The 20,693-nt window shown below is 45.2% G+C and overlaps 1 protein-coding gene across 1 annotated transcript; it reads right to left on the reverse strand.

Annotated features, from left to right (window-relative positions):
- Nucleotides 1-2,335: 2,335 nt before the first annotated feature.
- On the reverse strand, nucleotides 2,336-5,181 carry LOC121061382 (interferon epsilon-like). The gene is made up of 2 exons (XM_040540124.1): nucleotides 4,626-5,181; nucleotides 2,336-3,180 (listed from the first exon to the last, which is right to left on the reverse strand). Exon 1 carries the CDS (start codon nucleotides 5,179-5,181, stop codon nucleotides 4,627-4,629), a length of 555 nt encoding a protein of 184 aa, XP_040396058.1. The 3' UTR covers nucleotides 2,336-3,180; nucleotide 4,626.
- Between the last annotated feature and the right edge of the window lie 15,512 nt (nucleotides 5,182-20,693).

A 20,693-nucleotide genomic window follows, 5' to 3' on the forward strand; every position in this document is an offset into this window, starting at 1 on the left:
AAGACTTGAAGAGGAAGTGTATTAATTTCTCAAAGAGAGAGCAATGCTTTTACAAATATTTGAAGTCAAACAGGCATTTTTGTTGTTGTTGCAGAAGAAAAGCTTTCTGTCTTATATAAATATGTCTGTCAAGATATTTCCTTTCTGGGAAAATGAACTGTACACACAGTACTCCACCTCAGTCCAGAGGAAGTTGTGAAGGCTCTGGCCTACCCAGATAAGAAACTTGGGGAATACGGCAGACAGTAGGAGCTAAAGTGAGTAGGCATTGTGGTAACTGGTGGGCAGGGGGCAGATACACCGCTTGGAATCTCAGTATTTCTCCTCCCTAGTCTGGTTTTTGACTTTGCAAATGTATTACCATGTTTTAACAGTTATTTTATGGAGGTGAACATTAACTGTGTTTAATCCCACACTTTCAAAAAACAGATTGTTATTTGCTCAGAGTTTTGAATTATTAATTGGCGAAGCTAATATGTGGTTTTAGGACCCTAACTGCATTTGGATTCAAGAAGGTTCACCCTGAAGAAACAACCAACCTTGCAGCCTTTCACATGCCAGTTCACATGAGCTGGGGATTTTGGTTTTAATGTTGTAAAACGTTAAGAGAGAAAAGGCATTCATCCAGGGTGCAACTGAAGAGGAGCCTAAAGTATGTTTGGAAACAAAGCGGGCTCAGCAGTGTGTTGGTGCAGTAGCAGGGCACCACTGCATGACTGCAGCTGCCCTCCAGTTTGCAGAGCTGGCTCCAGCCCTGGGATGTCTGCAGGCAGAGAGGAGAGATTGTCCTTGCTTTCCCTGTCAGAGTTTGCTCCTATGGGAGCCCTCAGTGTCAAAAAAGCCCGTGCGCCTTACCAAGATTTCTTGATGTCAACAGAAGTGTGGAAAACACTGGTATAAATGACTCATCATTGCCTGTGTTAGGAATAATAGAAATATTTTTGGATATCGAAAAGCACAGTCACCTTATTGTAAAGAATCAAATTTAGTCTTACTTTTTCACTTTTTTTTTTTTTTTTTGCATTACATTAACTTTCTAAAGCAAAGTTCATCTCCTCATGAGCCGTTCCTGATCCTTTCCTAGCCCACACCCTTCAACGCTGGTGTTGGTCTGCTTGATCCACCACAGCCATTGCTGCAACTTCCCTACAGCTGCTCCGAAGGAGGAGTCCTGCTGTCCTTCCTAGCAGCAAGGGCTAATCCTGGATGACTGGGAAATTACTTCCGTAGGCTTTTGTTCTGTTTTGCATGGTTGTTTTTCTGGTTTGGTTTGGCTTGTTTTTTTTTCTCTCTCTCTTTAAATTTAAAAAAGAAATAAAGCCAGAGCTAGCAGAGCACACCAGATCCATGGAAAAATTGCTTTGGACAGCTGTATTTGACTGTGACTTGTGAATAATTTTTTCCAGAGTAAAGTCTGGAATAAGCATTCTTTAGTTCTGCTGTAGATATTCTGAAGGTTCTTGTTGGATACAAAGCATTTGAACCCAATCCTGTAAATCCATTCCAGAAAACAGCCTCTACGTAGATGAAACCCTATCAATTTTGATGAAGTTTCCCTAAAAGTGCAGCACTGCACATGTAAACAAGATGCTGTGGGACTAGCTATGAAAAACAGCCATGACTGGGACTGGGACTGGGACTGGGACTAGGACTGGGACTGGGACTGGGACCTGGACCTGTGCTGCACAGCACTAGTGCATAAGTCTTATGCTTTTTGGTCTATGAGCAGTCCTAGCCCGGAAAGATTTTGTTTTATCTATGTTTAATTTTCTACTTGGATTTGAGACTCTGTGTTCACTATTTTATTCATTTCCATTTGAAAATAATTTATGTTGAAAATTATATTTTGCTGCATATGTTTTAGTTTCTAGAAAAAAATACTAACTGGAAGAAATACTGGAGAGTTTCAGCTGGCCAAGGGCATCACATACAGCTAACCTGGTACCACAACGGTGACAAAATACAGCTCTCTCCAGAACGTTATAATGGCAAGGGAGAGAGAATATCTTTACCTTTCTTTCTTTACCTTAAAGACATCTTTCTTTAAAAAGTAAGAATAAACCAAAGAAATATTGTAAAGGCTTGCTTGGTATTTGCTTTTTCTCTTTTACTTGTTCAGCACCCGTGTCTGTTCCAGAGTCCCTGTGCTTGAGGGTCTTTTAGATATTGTCTCACTACAAGTAATTTCTACTACCTCACAGCTGAAAAGTAAATGAAATCAAATGCTGGCTTATGAGCCATTGTCTCTGAGATCCTCTTCCTTTCCTCAAAAATTGTTCATTTTTCTTTCAAGTCCCTTCTGTGAACCCAATAGCAATTTATTGATAAGCAACACAGTCATAAAAAGTCATAAAAAGTTGAAATGACGTCTTGCTAAAATATTCGTTTTTATTCATTTATTCATTCAAAACATTCACCTGCAATTCTTACACTTGTCTATAATCTCACTTTGCCCTCTAGTGCCCATTCTGTTGTTTCCTGCACTGTAAAGTGCCCTGTTGACTGAAATACTTCAAAACATATTTTCACTTGATGATGAGATTGTTAAGGATAGTTATGAACCATAAAGGAAGTTTTGGGGGATGAACTTTTCTGAACAATCAGTGGTCCATGATTTAACATCTTCCCACTTCCAGCAAGTGAGGCAGAAAACCCTGGGATCCTTCATGAGAGGGCAGTTGAAAATATTTCATGCCAAGTTTCAGTAAAAATGGGGCTGTTTCAATATGGGTTTACTGCATTTCAGAAGTCACCTGGGATATCAGAACCAGAAAGCTCAATAGGCTGAATGTCCTTTTATAGCACAGGCTTGCAGAGGTGCAAAAACAAACAAATAAACAAACAAAAGAAAAACAAACAAAAAACCCACCCCAAAACAAAAACAAAACCAAAAACCAAGCAGTGGAAATCAGATTTCTAACAGTCTGACAGTCATTCCAAGTACTGTTAGTTACAAAGCACAAGAAATACACTTTAGGCTATAATATGTCTGGTGGGATCTCACCAGGCAGAAAAATGGCTCTGATTCTTTTCTTTCTCCCTTTAGTCTTTCCGGTTATTCTGGATCATGGTGAAGTTGTTATCAGGTTGTCTGGTATTTCAGCTTCAGACCTGGTATCCGTTGCTCTCAACACTTCCTTTAGCTCACATCCATGCTGGCAGAGAGAGGGCAGGTATACCCTGCAAAAGAGACCTGTGTCACAGATACGGTACATGACATCTGGACTACCATTGCTATTGCTCTTACCAGTCCATTTTTGTATAGATTCACCCTTGCATTATCAGTGCTTTGAATACTACTACTTTAAATGGCTAGAGACCAGGGAAAACTTTAAAGTGGCTCCTCGCTAGATGCTAGAAGCAACCCCTAGCAATGTCAGCCGTTTGTGACTGACATTTCCTTTCCTTGGGAACTATGGCCATGCCAACTCTGCCCTGTTTCTTTATGCTGGAACCAGAAGCCTGTGTCCAGAGTTCATCAGCTTTGGCTACGGGAAATAGTAGCTTTTTTTTTTTTTTTTTAAACATCTTTTTACCATAATTCAATTGGTAACACAGCCTGGATGTAACTCTTCTCCCTCTGACTAACATATAGCAAGAAACTAGGGAAAACACAATCATTTGAAATGGAGTTAACCAGGGACAATTTCCCAAGGGTAAAATCCTGATTTGGCCTTGCAGAAATCAGTGGACTTTTGCCAAGTATAAGCCGGTTATTTCAAGGAATTTGTTTATATTGCTAATCGAGGCTCTGTGGTTTGGGGGGAAAATTTGCTGGAATACACGTTTCTGTGGGTCAGTTTATGAGCAAAGGGAATGAGGCAGTAGATTTCAAGCAACAATAAAGGACAGCACTGAATGGAAGTGAATTGGAATGGAATCAAATTTGAGAAAGCAGTTAAAGTGAATTGGAAACACAGCAGGATGGAAAAAAAGCCTTCTCCCCAGAAAGTTAGATGAAGGAAAGATACTTTAATTAAAAGTAAGAGTATGCAACTGAGAAGTTATTGCAGAAGCTATAGTTATTGCAAACAATTTCTTGTGTGGACAATTCCTTCTAGAATTACTTTACCTCTTTGAACAAAGCAAACTTAGAATGGACCAAATGTATAAAAAGATACATTCTTAGAAAAGAGCATACAGCACTTGAAAGAATAATAAATGGTATCTACCTAAACCAGGCCCATTTAAATAAACAGTACACCACTTTATTTTTGATGAGGACTCATTCAGTACAAATCTAGTAATTCCTCTAAAGTGATGATGTGTAGTCCATTCACAAATAAATGATTCTCTGTATATCAGTGAAATGAGATGGAAAGGAACAGCACATTTTCACAGCAGAAAACACCATGCAATAACCTTATTTGTCATAATTATCATCCTTTCCTATGGAGTAACCCTCACTGAAAAGTCATACAAATTATTTTATAGGTAGTATATACATCTTGCTCACCAAATAAACTGAATTTGAATAATATATTTTCAAAAATAAATGTTAGCAGCACAATCATTTAAATATGATTAAAGAGGGCTTAGAAGCTTTTACACAAGATAGAACATAGAAAAAATATTAAATGTAATTAATTTTAAAGCTAAATTATAACAGGTCAAAATCTTTGTACCTTAGTTGTAAAGCTTCCTCACGACTTTATCAATCAATTGAAGACATCTCCTCATTTCTGCACGGCTGATCTCCCAGGAGCACAGGTTGTGTTGCTTGTCTTTAAGAAAACAGTCTATCTTTTGGAAATACTTTTTCAGTTTCAGCCTGTTGACTTCTTTACTCCAAAAATACTGGGTCTGCTTCTTGGTTACACATGCCTCCAATTGCTCAATTTGATGATAAAGTCCATTTTGGAATTGTTCTAGAGCTGCCCCATCCCAGGCAGCTAGAGTGATATTTTTGCTAAAGATGTAGAAGATGTGTTGGAAGATCTCTTCAATGGCCATTTTGACAGTTTCTTTCTGTTTGGGCTTTAAAACCTGCTCAGGAAATCTGAAGGACATTTTCTCTCTTAGACACTGTTGAGGAAACTTTTTGCCCATTTTGTCCAAAAGTTGCAGGCTGTTCTCAATCACTTTTCTTTGCTGTAAAGGAAGGTGATTACAGTTAAGACTTGACATGGTGGTGGTGCACAACAGAATGAGGCCAATTTGTACCAAGCCAAAAGTGTTCATGGTACAGATAAGCTGCTATGCTTCTCCTTTCCTGTGTATGAATCCTGAGAGACAGGCTGGATTGCTTTGAAGGTTATTAATAGGCGTCTCTGTTTCTTCAAAATCTTGAAATTTAATTATTCTGTAGGAGAAGTTTTCTTTCATCATTTTTTGGTTTTTAAGGTCTTCCCCCTTGTGTATGCTTTTGACACTTACCACTTTCATTTTCTGCTTTATGACTTCATTGTCTTTTTTTTGCCACTTTCTTTTTATTTCAGCTGGACTATAGAATATTATGTATATCTTAGGCTGTATGTGTATCTTAGATCCCTCTTCCTCAAAAATTCTGTGGTAATTGTACTGAGAATTTAAAAGAATATGTTAGAGAAATATCCTTAGTTTCTTAATATTTTAGCAGTGGGAAAACATGTTGAAACACAGCACTGTCAATGATGGGCCAGGGACCTGCCAAAAACTACTGTCAGCCTCTCTCCTTGACAGGATTTACACTCCCAAAATTTAGCTGAGCTTTCTCTACCTATTTTTATCCAGGGAAATTATTCTCTTTCTCTTCACCTTTCTCTCATCCATTTAAATTCAAAGGACAATAGTCCTTTGAATATATCACTAAAAGACATGTATATATAAAAATATGTGTATTAGTATTAATATAACTATATGTATTTTGATACACGTATGATGGTAATTATACAGGGCCTTTTAGAGACTGTAAGTGCCATGAGAATACAAATATTCACATGGAAACATGTTAGATAAGACACACACTTTTTTCTCCATATGATCAGTTGAGTAATAATATCAATGCCGGTAGGGCACAGGTCTGAATTCTGATGTTAAATGGAGAGAGAACAAACACAGAGACAAAAAATGCTCTGAAATTCAGCCATTTGCTTTCTTTAGCCATATAGTAGAATAGGTCAGCACTATCACAGCACATTGTGAAATCTTGCTCCTGCCTTTGATTTTATTTTGACGAAAGCAAGTCTTAAATTAACATTTAGCTGTTTCTCCAAGCCTTCTGTACAAACATAGCTCACTACAAAGGCAGTCTACAAAGGCAAGTGGATCATCTGGATCAAGAGGTCCAAATAAACTGATTTTTTAGTCTGAGATCTGGCTCTGTATTTCTGTGCAGCTGTTGTAATGCCACCCATTGCTATGTGGCTGGCTTCATTCTTAGTCTGGTAATCACTCTGAGCAGATTTATGGTACTGTTTTAGGGCTTCCTTTGTGTTCAGCACATATGTATTTGGGAGGCTTTGAAATGTTATAAATTAAGATGAGAGCAATTGTTCGCATGAGGAAAATCCTTTGATTTCCTCCTGTTACTTTGATTTCCTCCTGTTACTTAAGCAAGCTTGAGTTGGATGTACTGCCACTGTGAAGAACAAATGAATCCCCTGTCATCACTTTGGAACAGCAGTATTAAACAAAAAGGGTAAGAACAGCCAAAGCAGGACATAAAGTGAGTAAAATGGGACCAAATCTTTTCACTTAGTGGGAATGTTCAATACTTGGAAAAATGGGCCTAAAGTGCATTGCTGTCATTAGATACAAAATGGCCATGGTGACATATTACATGCAAAAATACAGCTGTAGAAGTTATGTACATATTAAAATCATCATTAGGTCAATTAAAAATGTACCTAGTTTAAGAAAAATGTTTTATACCACTACAGCACCTTCCGTAAGTTAAACTCAAGTATATTTTTCAATGCTATAATCATTATATGATCTTAATTCTTCTACTGATGTTAAACAGATAAACTCATTCACATTTATTATATCTCCCAGGCACACAAGTTCTTTCTTTCCTCTTCCAAAATACTTTTTACAGGTTTCCCTTTGAACAAAGAGCTGTACATGCCATTCCCATTTTGTATCTTTTATAACAAAAAATTGTTCTTCACCACTCAGTTTCTTATCTTTTGTACTGTGCAGAGTAATAATATTGCATAACTCACGACAGTCTTCTCTAACCATCCATCTTTATTGCTTAATTCAGAAACAGTTCATTAAAAGTAATTACTGGAATAGGCAGCTGAGCACTATGAAGCTGCAGCACAGAATGCTTTTGTTATTTCTCTGTGGTTGAAGCAAAGCCCACTCTAACCTAGAATGAAAAGAGGAAATAGGTTTACAAAGCACAACTGTATTTCCAAGTAGACCTAATAGATCATTTGTGTAAAAAGAGTACCTGATCTGTGATTCCATGCAAGCAACTCTGTCTTAAAAGGTCATCTTGCTGCATGTATTCATTGCAGGAGTGTAAGAGTAGAGATAAAAAATATGCACAATTCTATGAATTTCTACCACCTTCAAATTGCCACAATTCACTTCCCTAAAGGAAGTTTGTAATTTCATTGTGTAATGCAATGAATATTTGGGATGACTATTTGCTGTCCCTTATTACATGGGGTCTTTTATCTCAGGCACCAAGGCAAGTGTTAAGTCTAAGCTACATTTATGCTGGCAAATGGAGCCGTGCACGGGAACATTCCTGCAGAATAGAAACGCTGATTCTCCAATCAAAATAACTAGTTCCTCTCAACATTTCATCTACTCTCAGTTTCCTTTCTCCTTTACCTCATTCAAAACACACTGATTTTAAGAGGTCAGCATGCCACCAAGGAATCCAAACAGGCTGAACTTGTCACCACACACAGTATCTTAATAAGGGAATTTTACATGATTAATACCATCTCTGGAGCCGCTGCACAACGATGGATAAGGATAGGAAATTTATGTACAAAATCTGCCATATGAAGAATACGTTATGTAGTTTTAAATGGTTAAAACACGGTTAATTTAGCTTACATGCTACAATTTAATTCACAATCAATATCACAGTCTGCATTAAGAAGATGATAAGATCTAACTCAGCTATGTGACCTTCCCAACTTGGCATACCATGTAACTGTTTTGTCTTATGCTGGAGTAATTCACATAACTAATTTGTGTAGTAGTTGCTTCCTTTTGCAAAGTATTGTTTCATAAAATACAATTCTGCAAATAGAGGTATTAACTAATAACTAACAAAAAGTACTACAAATAAAGTTTACCAGAAAAGAGATTTAACAAAGCAGTCCTCAATGAAGCAGCAGCAAAGGGAATTATCAAAACCTACCTTTTAGAAGCATGGAAGTAAAAAAGAAAATATTACAATTTCCATTTATTACACTAAAGATTATTTGCCCTACTTATAAAATATACTGTGGGTTTGCCAGCATTTTTTTTTCTGCATAAAGAGGAGCAGGACCTAAACTCCATTTTGTAAGAAACTAAATTAACTGGAGTATATTTAATTTCTTGTATTGACAACTTGGACATCAGCACTCACCAAGGGTGTCTTTTTGCCCTGACTGAGGCTCTTGCATCTTGCTACAAGAACAGTCAAAACCACTGGGCATAGACAGGGTCTTTGGCTGCCTTGCTGGATGTGCCTTGATTTACAAGGCTGAATGGGCATTTGCTGTGTAGGAATACTCAGACTTAAACTCCTGAGTACACATGGCCTTCATTTTTTAGTAAGTAAATTTTTAAAGAATTACCGGACTATGACCAACAGCTGCTTTCATAAAATAGAGGAACTCTCACACTCATTTTATACTGAGAAAAATTACAGGTCATATAATCATAGATTATCCTGAGTTGGAAGGGACCCACAAGGATCAGTGAGTCCAGCTCCTAGGCCCCCAAAGGACCACCCAAGAAATCAGACCATATGTCTGAGAGCACTGTTCAAACACTTCTTGACAGAAGCAAATGCACAAGATAAAAATGATTTTAAAACTCTTCTATTTATCACAAAAAGTCAGACACTATCAGAGATAGGTAAGCATGGGAATAGAGCTTTTATTGAAATCTAAACAGAATAAAGGCTGCCCTGGAGAATACCATGACAAAAGCCATAAAAATATTTTAGTATATAAAAGAAAAATGGGAAAAAAATAAATCCATATATAGATAAAACACTGAAAAATAACCTAAAAAAAAAATAAAGGAGAGGCAAGTATATAAGCAAATTAACAAAAATACCTGAGGCAGATGGAATTTTACAGTTACAGAGACAAATAGCAAAATTCAGCTCAGACCATTTTGGCAGGTCACAGGCAGTTTCTTAGCATGATGCATTTAAAGGCCAATTTTTTCCTTTCTATAGCATCACAAGGGTGATGAACACCAAATGGTGTCCCCTGCAGAAAGTTCTGAGGCAGCAGAGCAGGGTAGTTGGCTCCTGGAGGTGCAAGTCTGGGCTGAAGGAGTAAAAAGAAGCCAGTGTAGAGGCATGGTGTTGAACAGAAGCATCTGGGAGAGGAAAGGGAACCAACTGCAGCCTTAAGAGTATTTCCAAGGGACCATGTTCTGGAGATGGAGAGGTGACCTCTTCCTGGGGGACCCAAGCTCCTCTCTCGCCCATCTGCCCTGCTGCCACAAGCTGTAGCTGGCCCTCAGCACAGCAATCAGAACAGAAGGATAGTGTCCATTAACACATGGCACCGTGGCTGGTGTCATCGCCAAAATTTTGGGTTCTTAGGCAACAGGAAGCCTTACATGACACCAGGCTGCTGGCATTGGACAGGATTCATCTTTCCCAAAGGGGGAAGAGGGTCCTTGGTCATGAGCTGGCAGGGCTCATTGATGGGGCTTTAAACGAGATTCGATGGTGGAAGGGGATATCATCAGGGATGCTGGCGATAAGGTCCGGGATGACATGCCATCCCACTCACACCAGCTGAACACCAGAGCCAGCAAAGGATGCCCAGAGCCTAGAGAGGGAACAGAGCTTAACAGGAGAGCTGCTGTAGGCCCACACGGACGAGTTATAGTTGCCCCATCCAGAAAGGCATTGGGAGCCCAACTCAAATGCCTCTACGCAAATGCACACAGCATGGGGAATAAACAAGGGGAACTGGAGGTGTGCGTGCAGTTGCAGGTCTATGATCTTGTCGCAGTTCCTGAGACAGGAGGGGACAGCTCTCATGACTGGAATGTGGCCATGGACAGCTTTATGCTTTTTAGGAAGGACAGGCCAGGAAGGTGAGGTGGTGGAGTTGCTCTTTACGTGAGTGAGCGACTGGAATCTATGCAGCTCTGCCTAGGGGGGGTTGAAGTGCAAGTCAAGAGCCTATGGGTGAGGATTAAAGGGCAGGACAACAGGGGCGACATCGTGGTGGTGGGTGTTTACTACAGGGCGCCGGATCAGGAAGAGGAAGTGGATGAGGCCTTCTACAGGCAGCTGCAAGTTGCCTCGCATTCACAGGCCCTGTTTTTTTTGCAACCCTGGATTTCAAGAGAGCAAACTTTGACCTTTTCAGGGACCTAATTGGAGGACTCCCTTGGGCCAGGGCCCTAGAGGAAAAGGGGGCCCAGGAGAGTTGACTAATGGTCAAGCACCACTTCCTCCAAGCTCAGGATCCGTGCATCCCTACAAGGAAGAAGACAAGCAAGGGGGGCAGGAGACCTGCGTGGATGGGCAATGAGCTCTTGGGAAAACTTATACAGAAGAAGAAAGCATACATGATGTGGAAGAAGGGACAGACCACGTGGGTGGAATATAGGAAAATTGTAGAGAATGCAGGGATGCGATGAGGAAGGCTAAGGCCTGCTTAAAATTAAATTTAGCAAGAAACATCAAGGATAACAAGAAGAGCTTCTTCAAATACATCAGTAGCAAAGGGAAGACTAAGGAAAACGTGGGTGCGCTGCTAAATGAGGCGGGTGCCTTGGCGATGGCGAATACAGAGGAGGCGGAATTAGTGAATGCCGTCTTTGCTTCAGTCTTCACTGCTAAGGCTAGCCCCCATGCACTACCGGAAACCAGAGAGAAAACCTGGAGAGAGGAAGACTTTCCCCTGGTTGAAGAGGATTGGGTTAGAGGTTATTTAGGCAAGCTAGACACCCACAAATCTATGGGCACCAATGGGATGCACCCAAGGGGGTGAGGGAGTTGGTGGATGTCATTGCTGGGCCACTTTCTATCATCTATCAGTGGTTAGGGTCATCTGGAGAAGTCCTGAATGACTTGTTAATGTGATGCACATCTATAAGAAGGATTGTAAGGATGAACTGGGGAACTACAGGCCTGTCAGCCTGACCTCGATGCCAAGAAAGGTGATGGAACAGGTCATCTTGAATGCAGTCACATGGCACATGCAGGACAACCAGGGGATCAGGCCCAGTCAGCATGGGTTCATGAAAGGCAAGTCCTGCCTGACCAATCTCATCTCCTTCTATGACCAGGTGACCTGCCTGGTGGATGAGGGAAAGGCTGTTGATGTAGTCTGCCTAGACTTCAACAAGGCCTTTGTCATGGTCTCCCACAGTACTCTCCCAGAGAAGATGGCAGCCCATGGCTTGGACAGGCACACTCTTTGCTGGGTTAAAAACTGGCTTGATGGCCAGGCCCAGGGAGTGGTGGTGAATGGAGTGAAATCTGTCTGGCAATTGGACACGAGTAGTGTTCCCCAGGGGCTGGTGTTGGGGCCCATCCTCCTTAACGATGATTTGGACAAGGGAATTGAGTGCTCCCTCAGTAAGTTTGCAGACGACACCGAGTTGGGGGGAAGTGTCAATCTGCTGGAGGGTAGGAAGGCCCCGCAGAGGGACCTGGACAGGATAGGTTGATGGGCAGAGGCCAATGGGATGAGGTTCAACATGGCTAAGTGCTGGGTCCTGCACTTTGGTCACTACACCCCATGCAACACTACCCACCTATCTGATGCTTTGGAGGATGTGTGCAGATCTGTCAGCTGAGACTAAAAGGGATGTAGTTTTGAGAATTGGCCCTGGCTTACTGACCATCCTCCTTCTGTTGGCACAATCCTCATGGGAAGGGTGATATGGACATTTAGAGGAGGAATTTTTCCTACTACCAGAAGTTATCTGGACATCATAAGCTAGTAGCAGTGGAAATAAAATGGATGAGGAAATGATGAAAGGGGGACTGTGATGATTCCTCTTCCTTTCTTAGTTAAGTCTGACTTTGGGAGGCAATAAATACCAGAAATGCAAGAAAAAAAAAAAAAGAAAAAAGAAAAAAAGAAAAAAAAAGCCCTTGTTAAAGAATTCTTGCAACTACCTTGTGGGTGATCTCTCTCCATGCCATTTGTCATCTTCCTTCCAGCTAACTTGGGGAAAGTCATGTGGACATCCCCTCCATGCACAGGCATGGAAAGAGACTTCACCTGTCCCCCTGCATGGTGCCTCAAAGAAGCTCCACATCAGGTGGGTTCTGCTTCCCAAGTGATGGTGTGGTGCTGGCTTCCCACCATATACTTGGGTTCCTAGGGCATGGTGGGGGACTCTTCACCCCCTGCCAAAATACCTCATCCCTTTCATAACATTGCCAGCACCACCTAACACACGTGGTCCCTGCTAGGTGTCCCCAGGTTGCCATCAGACCATTTGGTTCTCCTGAAACCACAATGTCCCAAGAGTATTCCCAGCTACACCACAGTGAGGACTTCCTCCCGTACCTCCCTACCCCTGAGGAACCTTGGGCCACCTGAAACCTCCATAGTCCCCCATGTCCTGACTGCCCTATCTGCTTCCAGCTACTGTGAAACACCAGTGCCCTGTTCTCAGGTTTGGGTACCCTCATGAAGGTTGCCCACAGCCCTTACACATAGCACAAGCCTTCACATGTGTGTGTGCTTGCACAAGTCCCCCACAGACAGGGCCAGAGCATCAGGGTGCCATGTGTCTGGCAGAGCAGAAGACTGTGCTTAGGAGGGCACATAGGACAAGGAAAGGCTGTGGCTGATCCTCTCTTTTTGCTTGCTTAGGAGACACCCCTGGAGCTCACAAAAAGTGGCAAGCCTGACAAAGGCCTCTGCTTGAGGCAGGCAGAAACTGGCAGCTCATAGAGGGCTGGTGAAATGACAGCACTCTGTACCACGTTAACAGACACATCCCATTGCTCTGGTTTTGTTGTTGTTGGTGGTGGTGTTGTTTTTGTTGGTTGTTTGGTGTTTTTTTGTTTGTTTGTTTGGTTTTTTAATTTTAATTCTTGTTACTAGAATGTCCCCAAAGGTTCCTGCACAGCGGCATTTTTTTCGATTATCTTTCCATGAATCTGCACCCAATAAATGCAGGTATACCCTGCTTTTCCCCAGTTGCTCTGAATGACATATACTTTTTTCATATACCGAAAGGCACTGGGGGTCTTGTTCTGCAAAGTAAAGAGAGGAAAAGTGTCACTCCAGGGCTGGAAGGAGCCACAGTGGTCTACAAGTGTCTTCCTCTGCCAGCCTGGCCCCTGCTCTGGGACCAGCTCCCGCCTTGGCTGAGGAGATGCTTTCTCTCTGCTTCCCTTCTCCCACACCTGGCCTCTGAGAGCAGGTTGGGCAGTGTTGGAAGGCTGAGGATCCCTGATACCAAGGGAAACAGGGCCATGGGAATGTCTTGCTGCAGAGCAAGGTATTAGCTGTCCTCCCCGCCACCTCCTGACCAGCTGGTGCTTGATCCCTGTCCTGCCACCCCTTCCCTTCCCTGTGTCCTTTGTGTGGATGTGGCTGTGGAGCACTCCTGCACATGGGGTATCTATGTGTGCTACTGCGAACAGTCTCGCCCTGCCTGTCACTGTCTCTGGTTCTACCAGTACACTTCTGAGTTGGATTGGCCCGATGGGTGCTCCAGTGACTCCAACTGATACGTCCAGCACATTTGCACTAATAACGGCAGCAGGTGAATACTCACTGAAAGCAGCTATGACCATTAAGGAGAGGACTGTCATGGTCCTCTTCTTCAGTGTGACAATATCTTACCTGAAAAGGATAGACTCCTGATGTTACCAGTGCTTAAGAAGTGTGTTTGACCCCTTTAGGGGGTATTTTCTCTTACAAACTGAGAATAAGTAATTTTTGAAGTCATCTGCTGTCAAAGAACTGACAGAACAGACCCCAGAGGTGCAGGATTCCTGTCAGCCCGCTTCAGCATGTCAGGCAGAATGGGCTGAGAGGAAGTGCTACAAGAGCACCCTCAGAAAAGAGCACCCTCAGAAATTTGCTTTCCTCCTCTGGGAAGAAATCAACCAGGTAGAACTGTGAAAACCTAACCAGGGAAAGACATACTTGGGCTGTCTTTGTGGTCCACCTGACTTCTCTTTTGCTAAGGAGGCTGACTGTGTAATATTTGAGAAGAAACTCCTCTTGTATTGGTGTGTCCTCCACAGGGCTGTGTGTAGCAGCAGCCATTTAGTATGCCTCTCGCCAGCCTCTGCAGCTCCATACCACCTCCGCCAAGCCAGAAGCTGGTAAAAACAGTGGTGAAGCCTTCCCCGGCAGGGGCCCAGCCCTGACACCAAACACTCCTTAAGCTACGCTTAAGTTAACTCCCTGGTGGCTGAGGTTTTGGCCAATGACCTATGCACACGGAGACAAACTGCAGCCCTGGCAGCATCCAAGCTGGTGCCAGTGAGAGCCACGACCTCCTAGTGGGGAGCACCGCCAGCCTCCCCTACCCACCCTGACCCAACTGGCATCCCCGACTCTATGGCAACTTTGGACAGGTGCTTGACTCACACGGTGGAGACACTGGTGCTGATGCATCCCTGGAGGTAAACTGGGGCAAGAGTGTGGCAGTAACAAATACAGAGAACCATTCCTGGAAAAGATGCAGAAAAAAAGCCTGAGGATACTTCCAGGACACCTGCATGGGAATGAGTCAGACCCCTGCAGGGAGCTGGGCCTTAAGACTCAATCTGGCACTTGTTTTCCCAAGAGAGGAAGACCTCCTCCAACCTCCACAGCACAAAGGCTTTTTGCTCCTGATGTCTCTGCCTGGCTGCCAGGGAGGTTAGAAGGACCCACAGCCTCCCCCCACAGGCCTGCAGGCTAAGCAAGGGATTTGGGGCAGGAGGAGAAGCGTGGCAGGGAGAGTCTCTTTACACTGACTGGTATACAGGTAACAGGCCTGTGGGGCCACAGGAGCTCCTGCCCTGAGCATCAAAAAAGGAATGCTGTGAAACAGCTCCATGTTGGCTCCCAGGCCAGGTGGCATCTGTTTGCAGACAGTGGGAGCTTCCTCAGTGGCAGAAGTGGGAGATGGAAAGGGCCCCACAGGCGCTCCAGCAGCTCCCCCTCCTGCTGGAGCTCCCATCCAGTGCATCCATGCTACTGCTTGCAGTGGGCGAATACTCACTGAGAGCAGCTACAAAGGTCAGACAAAGGAGCATGCAGAGCCTACTCTTCCTTTTGGTCATCTCTTTCCTGAAAAAGGAAAAGGGAGTCCTGGTGTTCCCTGTGCTCAGGTTTTGGAGCAGACCCCTTTAAAGGGGAAATAACAAGTTGGAAAGCAGCAATTTTGGAGGTTGGCCACTGACAAAGAACCAGCAGAGCATCCCCCCCAAGCACCAGGCTTTCTCTAAGCTAACTTCAACACCATGAGTAGAACTCGCCAAAAAATTGTTCCAATAGCACCTCCAGAAAAGGCGTTGCAGTAATCCAGGGCAAAAAGCAGGTCTACCAAGGGAAAGCAGCTCTTGGTCAGTCTTTGTAGTGTGCTTGATTTTTCCTCTGCTACAGAGGCAGACCTTGTTATACTTGAGATGAAACACCTCTTGTTTTGCGGCATCCTCCACTGGGAGGGCGTAGCAGATGCAGCCATTTACTGTTCCACTCCTGCAACTCTCACACAGCCCCCCCACCCTCACCTCCCAGCCAGAGGCTTGGATGAGAGGTTTTGTCTACTGCCAGGTGTGAGTACGAGGCCTTGGCTCCCATTCTCTCCCAGGCAGCTGCCATAGTCCTATCAGCACCCAACCTGCTGCCAGTGAGAGCCACAGTCTCCTGGTGGGGAGCACTGGCAGCCTTCTGTACCTGCCCTAACACACTGTCATCTGTGACACTATGGCCACATTAGAGAGGTGGTTAACACATTAGAGTGCTGTACTCACACAGTGCAGAAGCTGGTGCTGAGGTGTCCCTGGAGGTAGACCAGGGATGAAGTCGGAGTGTATACAACCCAGAAGACCATTCCTGGCAAAGATACAGAAAAAAAAAGTCTGAGGATCCTTCCCAAGGACACCTGTCTGGGAATGAGTCAGACCCCTGCAGGGAGCTGGGCCTATGCGCAGCCTTCCAGGGGCACTGGCAGCAGCAAGGGCAGGGGCTGTGGCAGGGTTGTGGTTATGTCCTGGAGGGCCAGCAGCCTGGCAGTGGGGCACCGAGGGCCAGGCAGGATCCCCTCACAGGCATTGCATTGATGGCATGTCCTGGGTAAGAGGTCAGCTTGAGGCTTTGGCCTCGCAGCTCCTGTAGTACTTGGGTACCCCATGCTTGCTGCACCATCCTACAAAGCCTTGGCAGAATGAGGCAGCACAGAACTTACCCTGAATTTCTGCAGTGTTACAAGAGCAGGTGGCTTGGCCTCGCTGCATCGTGCCCTGGGCCTTCTGAGCATGGGTGAACCTATAGGAGGAAAATGACAGAGCCCTGCTGTGCAACGTCTCAACGCCATGGGAGCCAAGGCAGGCTGAATCGGCAAGTGTGGAGGCGCTAGCCAGAAGGCACATCTTAGGAAGCCTCCCAGGAGATATCCCCACCACAGTAAAAAATGGCAGAAGCAAGAGCAGCCAGGCAGGACCTCACTCCATGTTCCCATGGCACCCTGAGCTGGTGCCAGCAGCAGCACCAGTGCAGTTGAGTGAGGAACCTGGAAGCGCTTTCAGCTGAACTTCTTCCCTGCCCACAGTAGGCTTCCTGGGAAGACCCACGGCTGTTGCTCTGCCCCGAGCCCTCTTGGCAACCCCTCCATGTCCTGTCCAGCAGCACCATATCTCTGCTTGTGCAGCCTACCAACTCATGTCCCCAGGATTAACAAACACTGACAGGTTGCTGACAGCTCCTCTGCTTGCTGGGGATCTCAGTGCCCCTCATGTTCATCCCCTGACACCTGTCAGGGAATGAGTCAGACTCCTGCAGGGAGCTGGGCCTAATCACAGCCTTCCAGGGGCAGGGGCAGGGCTGTGGTTATGCCCTTGAGAGCCAGCCGCCTGGCAGTGGAGCACAGAGGGCCAACTCATGTCTCCAGGAGTAACAAACCTCCCTCCTACCTGCTCTGTAGAAGCTTGCAGGTCCTGGTTTCTGCCCCTACCGGGTTGCTGCCAGCTCCTCTCCCTGCTGGGGATCTCAGTGCCCCTCATCGTCTTGGGGGAGCCTTTCTCCTCCCCAGGGCACAGAGGAACCAAGCTCTCTCCCAGCTAATGTCACCTCCCCTTCAGCTACAGGAATGCTGCCGGCCCAGGGCAAAGACACACAGCAAAAGCCCCAGACCAATCCCCAGAAGAAGCGCGCCTCCCACGGGCACACAGCCACTGGGACAGCACAGGCTCCTTCACCAGGAGGAGCACGGTTCATGACACCGTAGTAATTTCAACTACTGCTAAACAATGCAGTGCTTCCCAAGTGTCAGGTTTCCCTGGTTTCTCAGCGTGCCCACTGAGGAACGTAGTCTCAGGGTAGCCAAGAAGCTGGGAGAGGACAGAGCTGGCACAGCTGACCCAAAACAACCAAAGGGCTAGTCCATGCCATTTAATGTCTTGCTCAGTGAGACTGCGGTTTTAGTCTTTCCAAATCGGCCATTGCTTGGAGATTGCCTGAGCAGTGGCCTGCTTGTGGTAGGTGCTGAGTGTCTGCCATCGCACTCTTTTTCTTTTTCTTCCCTGTTTTCCTTCACTCACTAAACTGTCTTTATCACAGCCATCAGGTTATCTTGCGTTTGCTGTTACCATTCCACCCGTCAGCCCGCTGTGGGGGGAAGAGGGAACAGCTCTGCGGATGTCTGTTCAGTCTCAACCCCCTTCACCTGTTCAGAGCGTTCGGAGCGAGGCGGGTGTTGGCCTCATGCTGAGCGCAACTGGCAGTGTTGTGGGAGTGGGCAGGGTCGGGAGGGGTGGCATGCTGGCAGCGCAGGAGGAGTTGGGGGCTGCCCTGAGCCAGTCACAGCAGGGTCCAGCTGGCTCAGCAGCAGACACCACCAACCCACCACTCTGAACGGGCCAGCAGGTTTCCTCCTCCAATGCTCAGGGAATGAATGCCTGGGCAGGGCAATGGCAGGCACCCTCCACACCTCCCAGTGCTCCTGAGGGCCTCCTCACACCTCTGGGATCCCCTCAGTGCACCCCCTGCCACCTCACCCAGTGTGGGCCCCCTCCACCCAGAGTCCCCTGTGCGGCTCGGGCTGGGCAGAGATGGAGGCCAGACCCTGTGAGGAGGGAGGGCACCATAAGGTGAGGGGGTGGCCAGAGGAGGGCCTAAGCCTGGCCCTGGTCGTGCGGTGCCAGCCTGCCTCCAGCACCAAGGGCTGCACAGGCAAAAGCAGAGCCACGGCACCCTCTGAGGGGAAGGGGGCATTGCTGTGAGGAACCATGACCTCCAGATAGTGACTGGCAGCAATGCCATCCTGGGACAACATGGGGGCACCTGGAGTGCCAAAAGACTAAATGTCTTTTATGTGTCTTTTATGGCAGCGTTGTCTCGTTTAGTTACGTTCGGAGAACACTCGGGGTCAGAGTGAAAGTGAGGAATTTCTGTGTCAGGCAGAAATAGGCTGCTTGGAGAAAGCCTACGAAGCAGTAGTGCTCTGCATCACATTAACGCACACATCCCACTGCTCTGTTTTTGGTTTTTAACAATTGTTTCTATAATGTCCCCAGATGTTCCTGCCCAATGGCATTTGTTTGCGTTATCTTCCCATGAATCTGCACCCGACAGACATATGTACACACGTGAAACAGCTATGTCAGACCCAGCCAGGAGAAGGGCCCTTGCAGTAGAGAAGTGCAACCAGCAACCCCTGGCTAGAGGCTGACCGTGTAGTACTTGAGAAGAAACTCCTCTTGGTGTGTCCTCCACATGGCTGTGTGTAGCAGCAGCCATTTAGTATGCCTCTCGCCAGCCTCTGTGGAGGACTTGTTAGTGTTAGGTCAGAGGTTGGACTAGGGGATCTTGTAGGTCTCTTCCAACCTAAATGATTCTGTGATTCTGTGATTCTGTGATTCTATGATTCTGTGTCCTTGTCCTGCACAGACAGCACTCCTGTAGCTGAAGGGGAGGGGACATCAGCTGGGAGAGAGCTTGGTTTCTCTGTGCAGTGAAGAGGAGAAAGGCTCCCCTAAGATCATGAGGGGCACCGAGCACAAGCCTTTCTTTGCACAAGCCTTTCTTTTAGACAAACTGCTTTCTTTGGAACAGTAAAAACTTGCATCCGTCTCTTCAGCTGGTACAAGAACCTCAAGGATATTCTTAGTGTCTTAATTTTGTCTGCAAAATATTATGTCCAGCTATTCATCAAATCCATTAATTGGATCTTAATTAATTGGATTTTAATCCAGTTAAATCTGATAAAATCCAATATAAACAAACAGCCCACTATCTTGAAAAGCAGGTACAGCCCTGTTTTTCCAAACATGTCTTATTATATTTGAGACAGCAGAGGCCAACAAAGTTCACTGTTCTACTCAGTTTGGATTATTTATCATTTGTTAATCTGTTTTCTAGACTAGGTAATTGAGTTGTATGAAGAGAAACTCTAGAAAGATTTGCATCTTTATCAGGATGCTGCTAATGCCATTGATAAAGATATGTGCAGTCTGTTAAGTCACACAAAAGGAGTGAACATTTAAGAATGTCTGTGATCCAGCAATGCAATAACCTAGTAGAAAGGTGGAGACAGAGCCAAGCAGTGTAGCAAAACAAAGTCGAGTTTCTCTGAAGTTGCTAGCTTGCTCTCTTGAAGGATTTTTATCATGTTTCAGTTACCTTTTGTTAAATTTCTGGTGTTTTGGAACAACTGATGAGACAGAAATGTCCCTGAAAATAACACAGATGTGTACTCTGAAAGGGTTTAGTTTTACTAGTTAAGACTGACTACAGCAAAAGATAGTAAATTCAGACAGAAATTAAATACACAACTACAATGTTTGTACTCAGAGGCCCAAAATACCACAATAACTGTAAAAATGCTACCACGTTTCCCAAACTGGGCACAATTGGGCTGTCAGACTGACTTATTGTAATGCTTTTGCACTAAAATAGAATAGTTCTGTTGGAAGGGTCCTTCAGAGATCATCTAGTCCAACTGTCTGAAGTCTTCAGGACCAACCAAAAAGTTAAAGTAAATTGATGAGGGCATTGTCTAAATGCCTTGTGAACACTGAGAGGCATGGGGCACCAACCACCCGACTAGGAAGTCTGTCCCAGTGCCTGACCACCCTCATGGCAAAGAAATGTTTCCTAACACCTGGCCCTCCCCTGGTGCAGCTCCGTGCCATGCCCATGCACCCTGCCATCGGTGACCAGGAGCAGAGAGCGGCACCTCCCTGCTGCTTCCCCTCCTCAGGGAGCTGCAGGGAGCCGTGGGGTCGCCTCTCAGCCTCCTCTTCTCCAGGCTTATCAGCTTAAGTGTGCGCAGCCTCTCCTCACGGGCATGCCCTCCGGGCCTCCTGCCGGCCCTGCTGCCCTCCTATGGGTGCCTTCAAGTACCTGAACACCCTTTTTATGCTGTGGAGA

The sequence above is a fragment of the Cygnus olor genome, chromosome Z (genome assembly GCF_009769625.2).
Source record: "Cygnus olor isolate bCygOlo1 chromosome Z, bCygOlo1.pri.v2, whole genome shotgun sequence".
NCBI lineage: Eukaryota > Metazoa > Chordata > Aves > Anseriformes > Anatidae > Cygnus > Cygnus olor.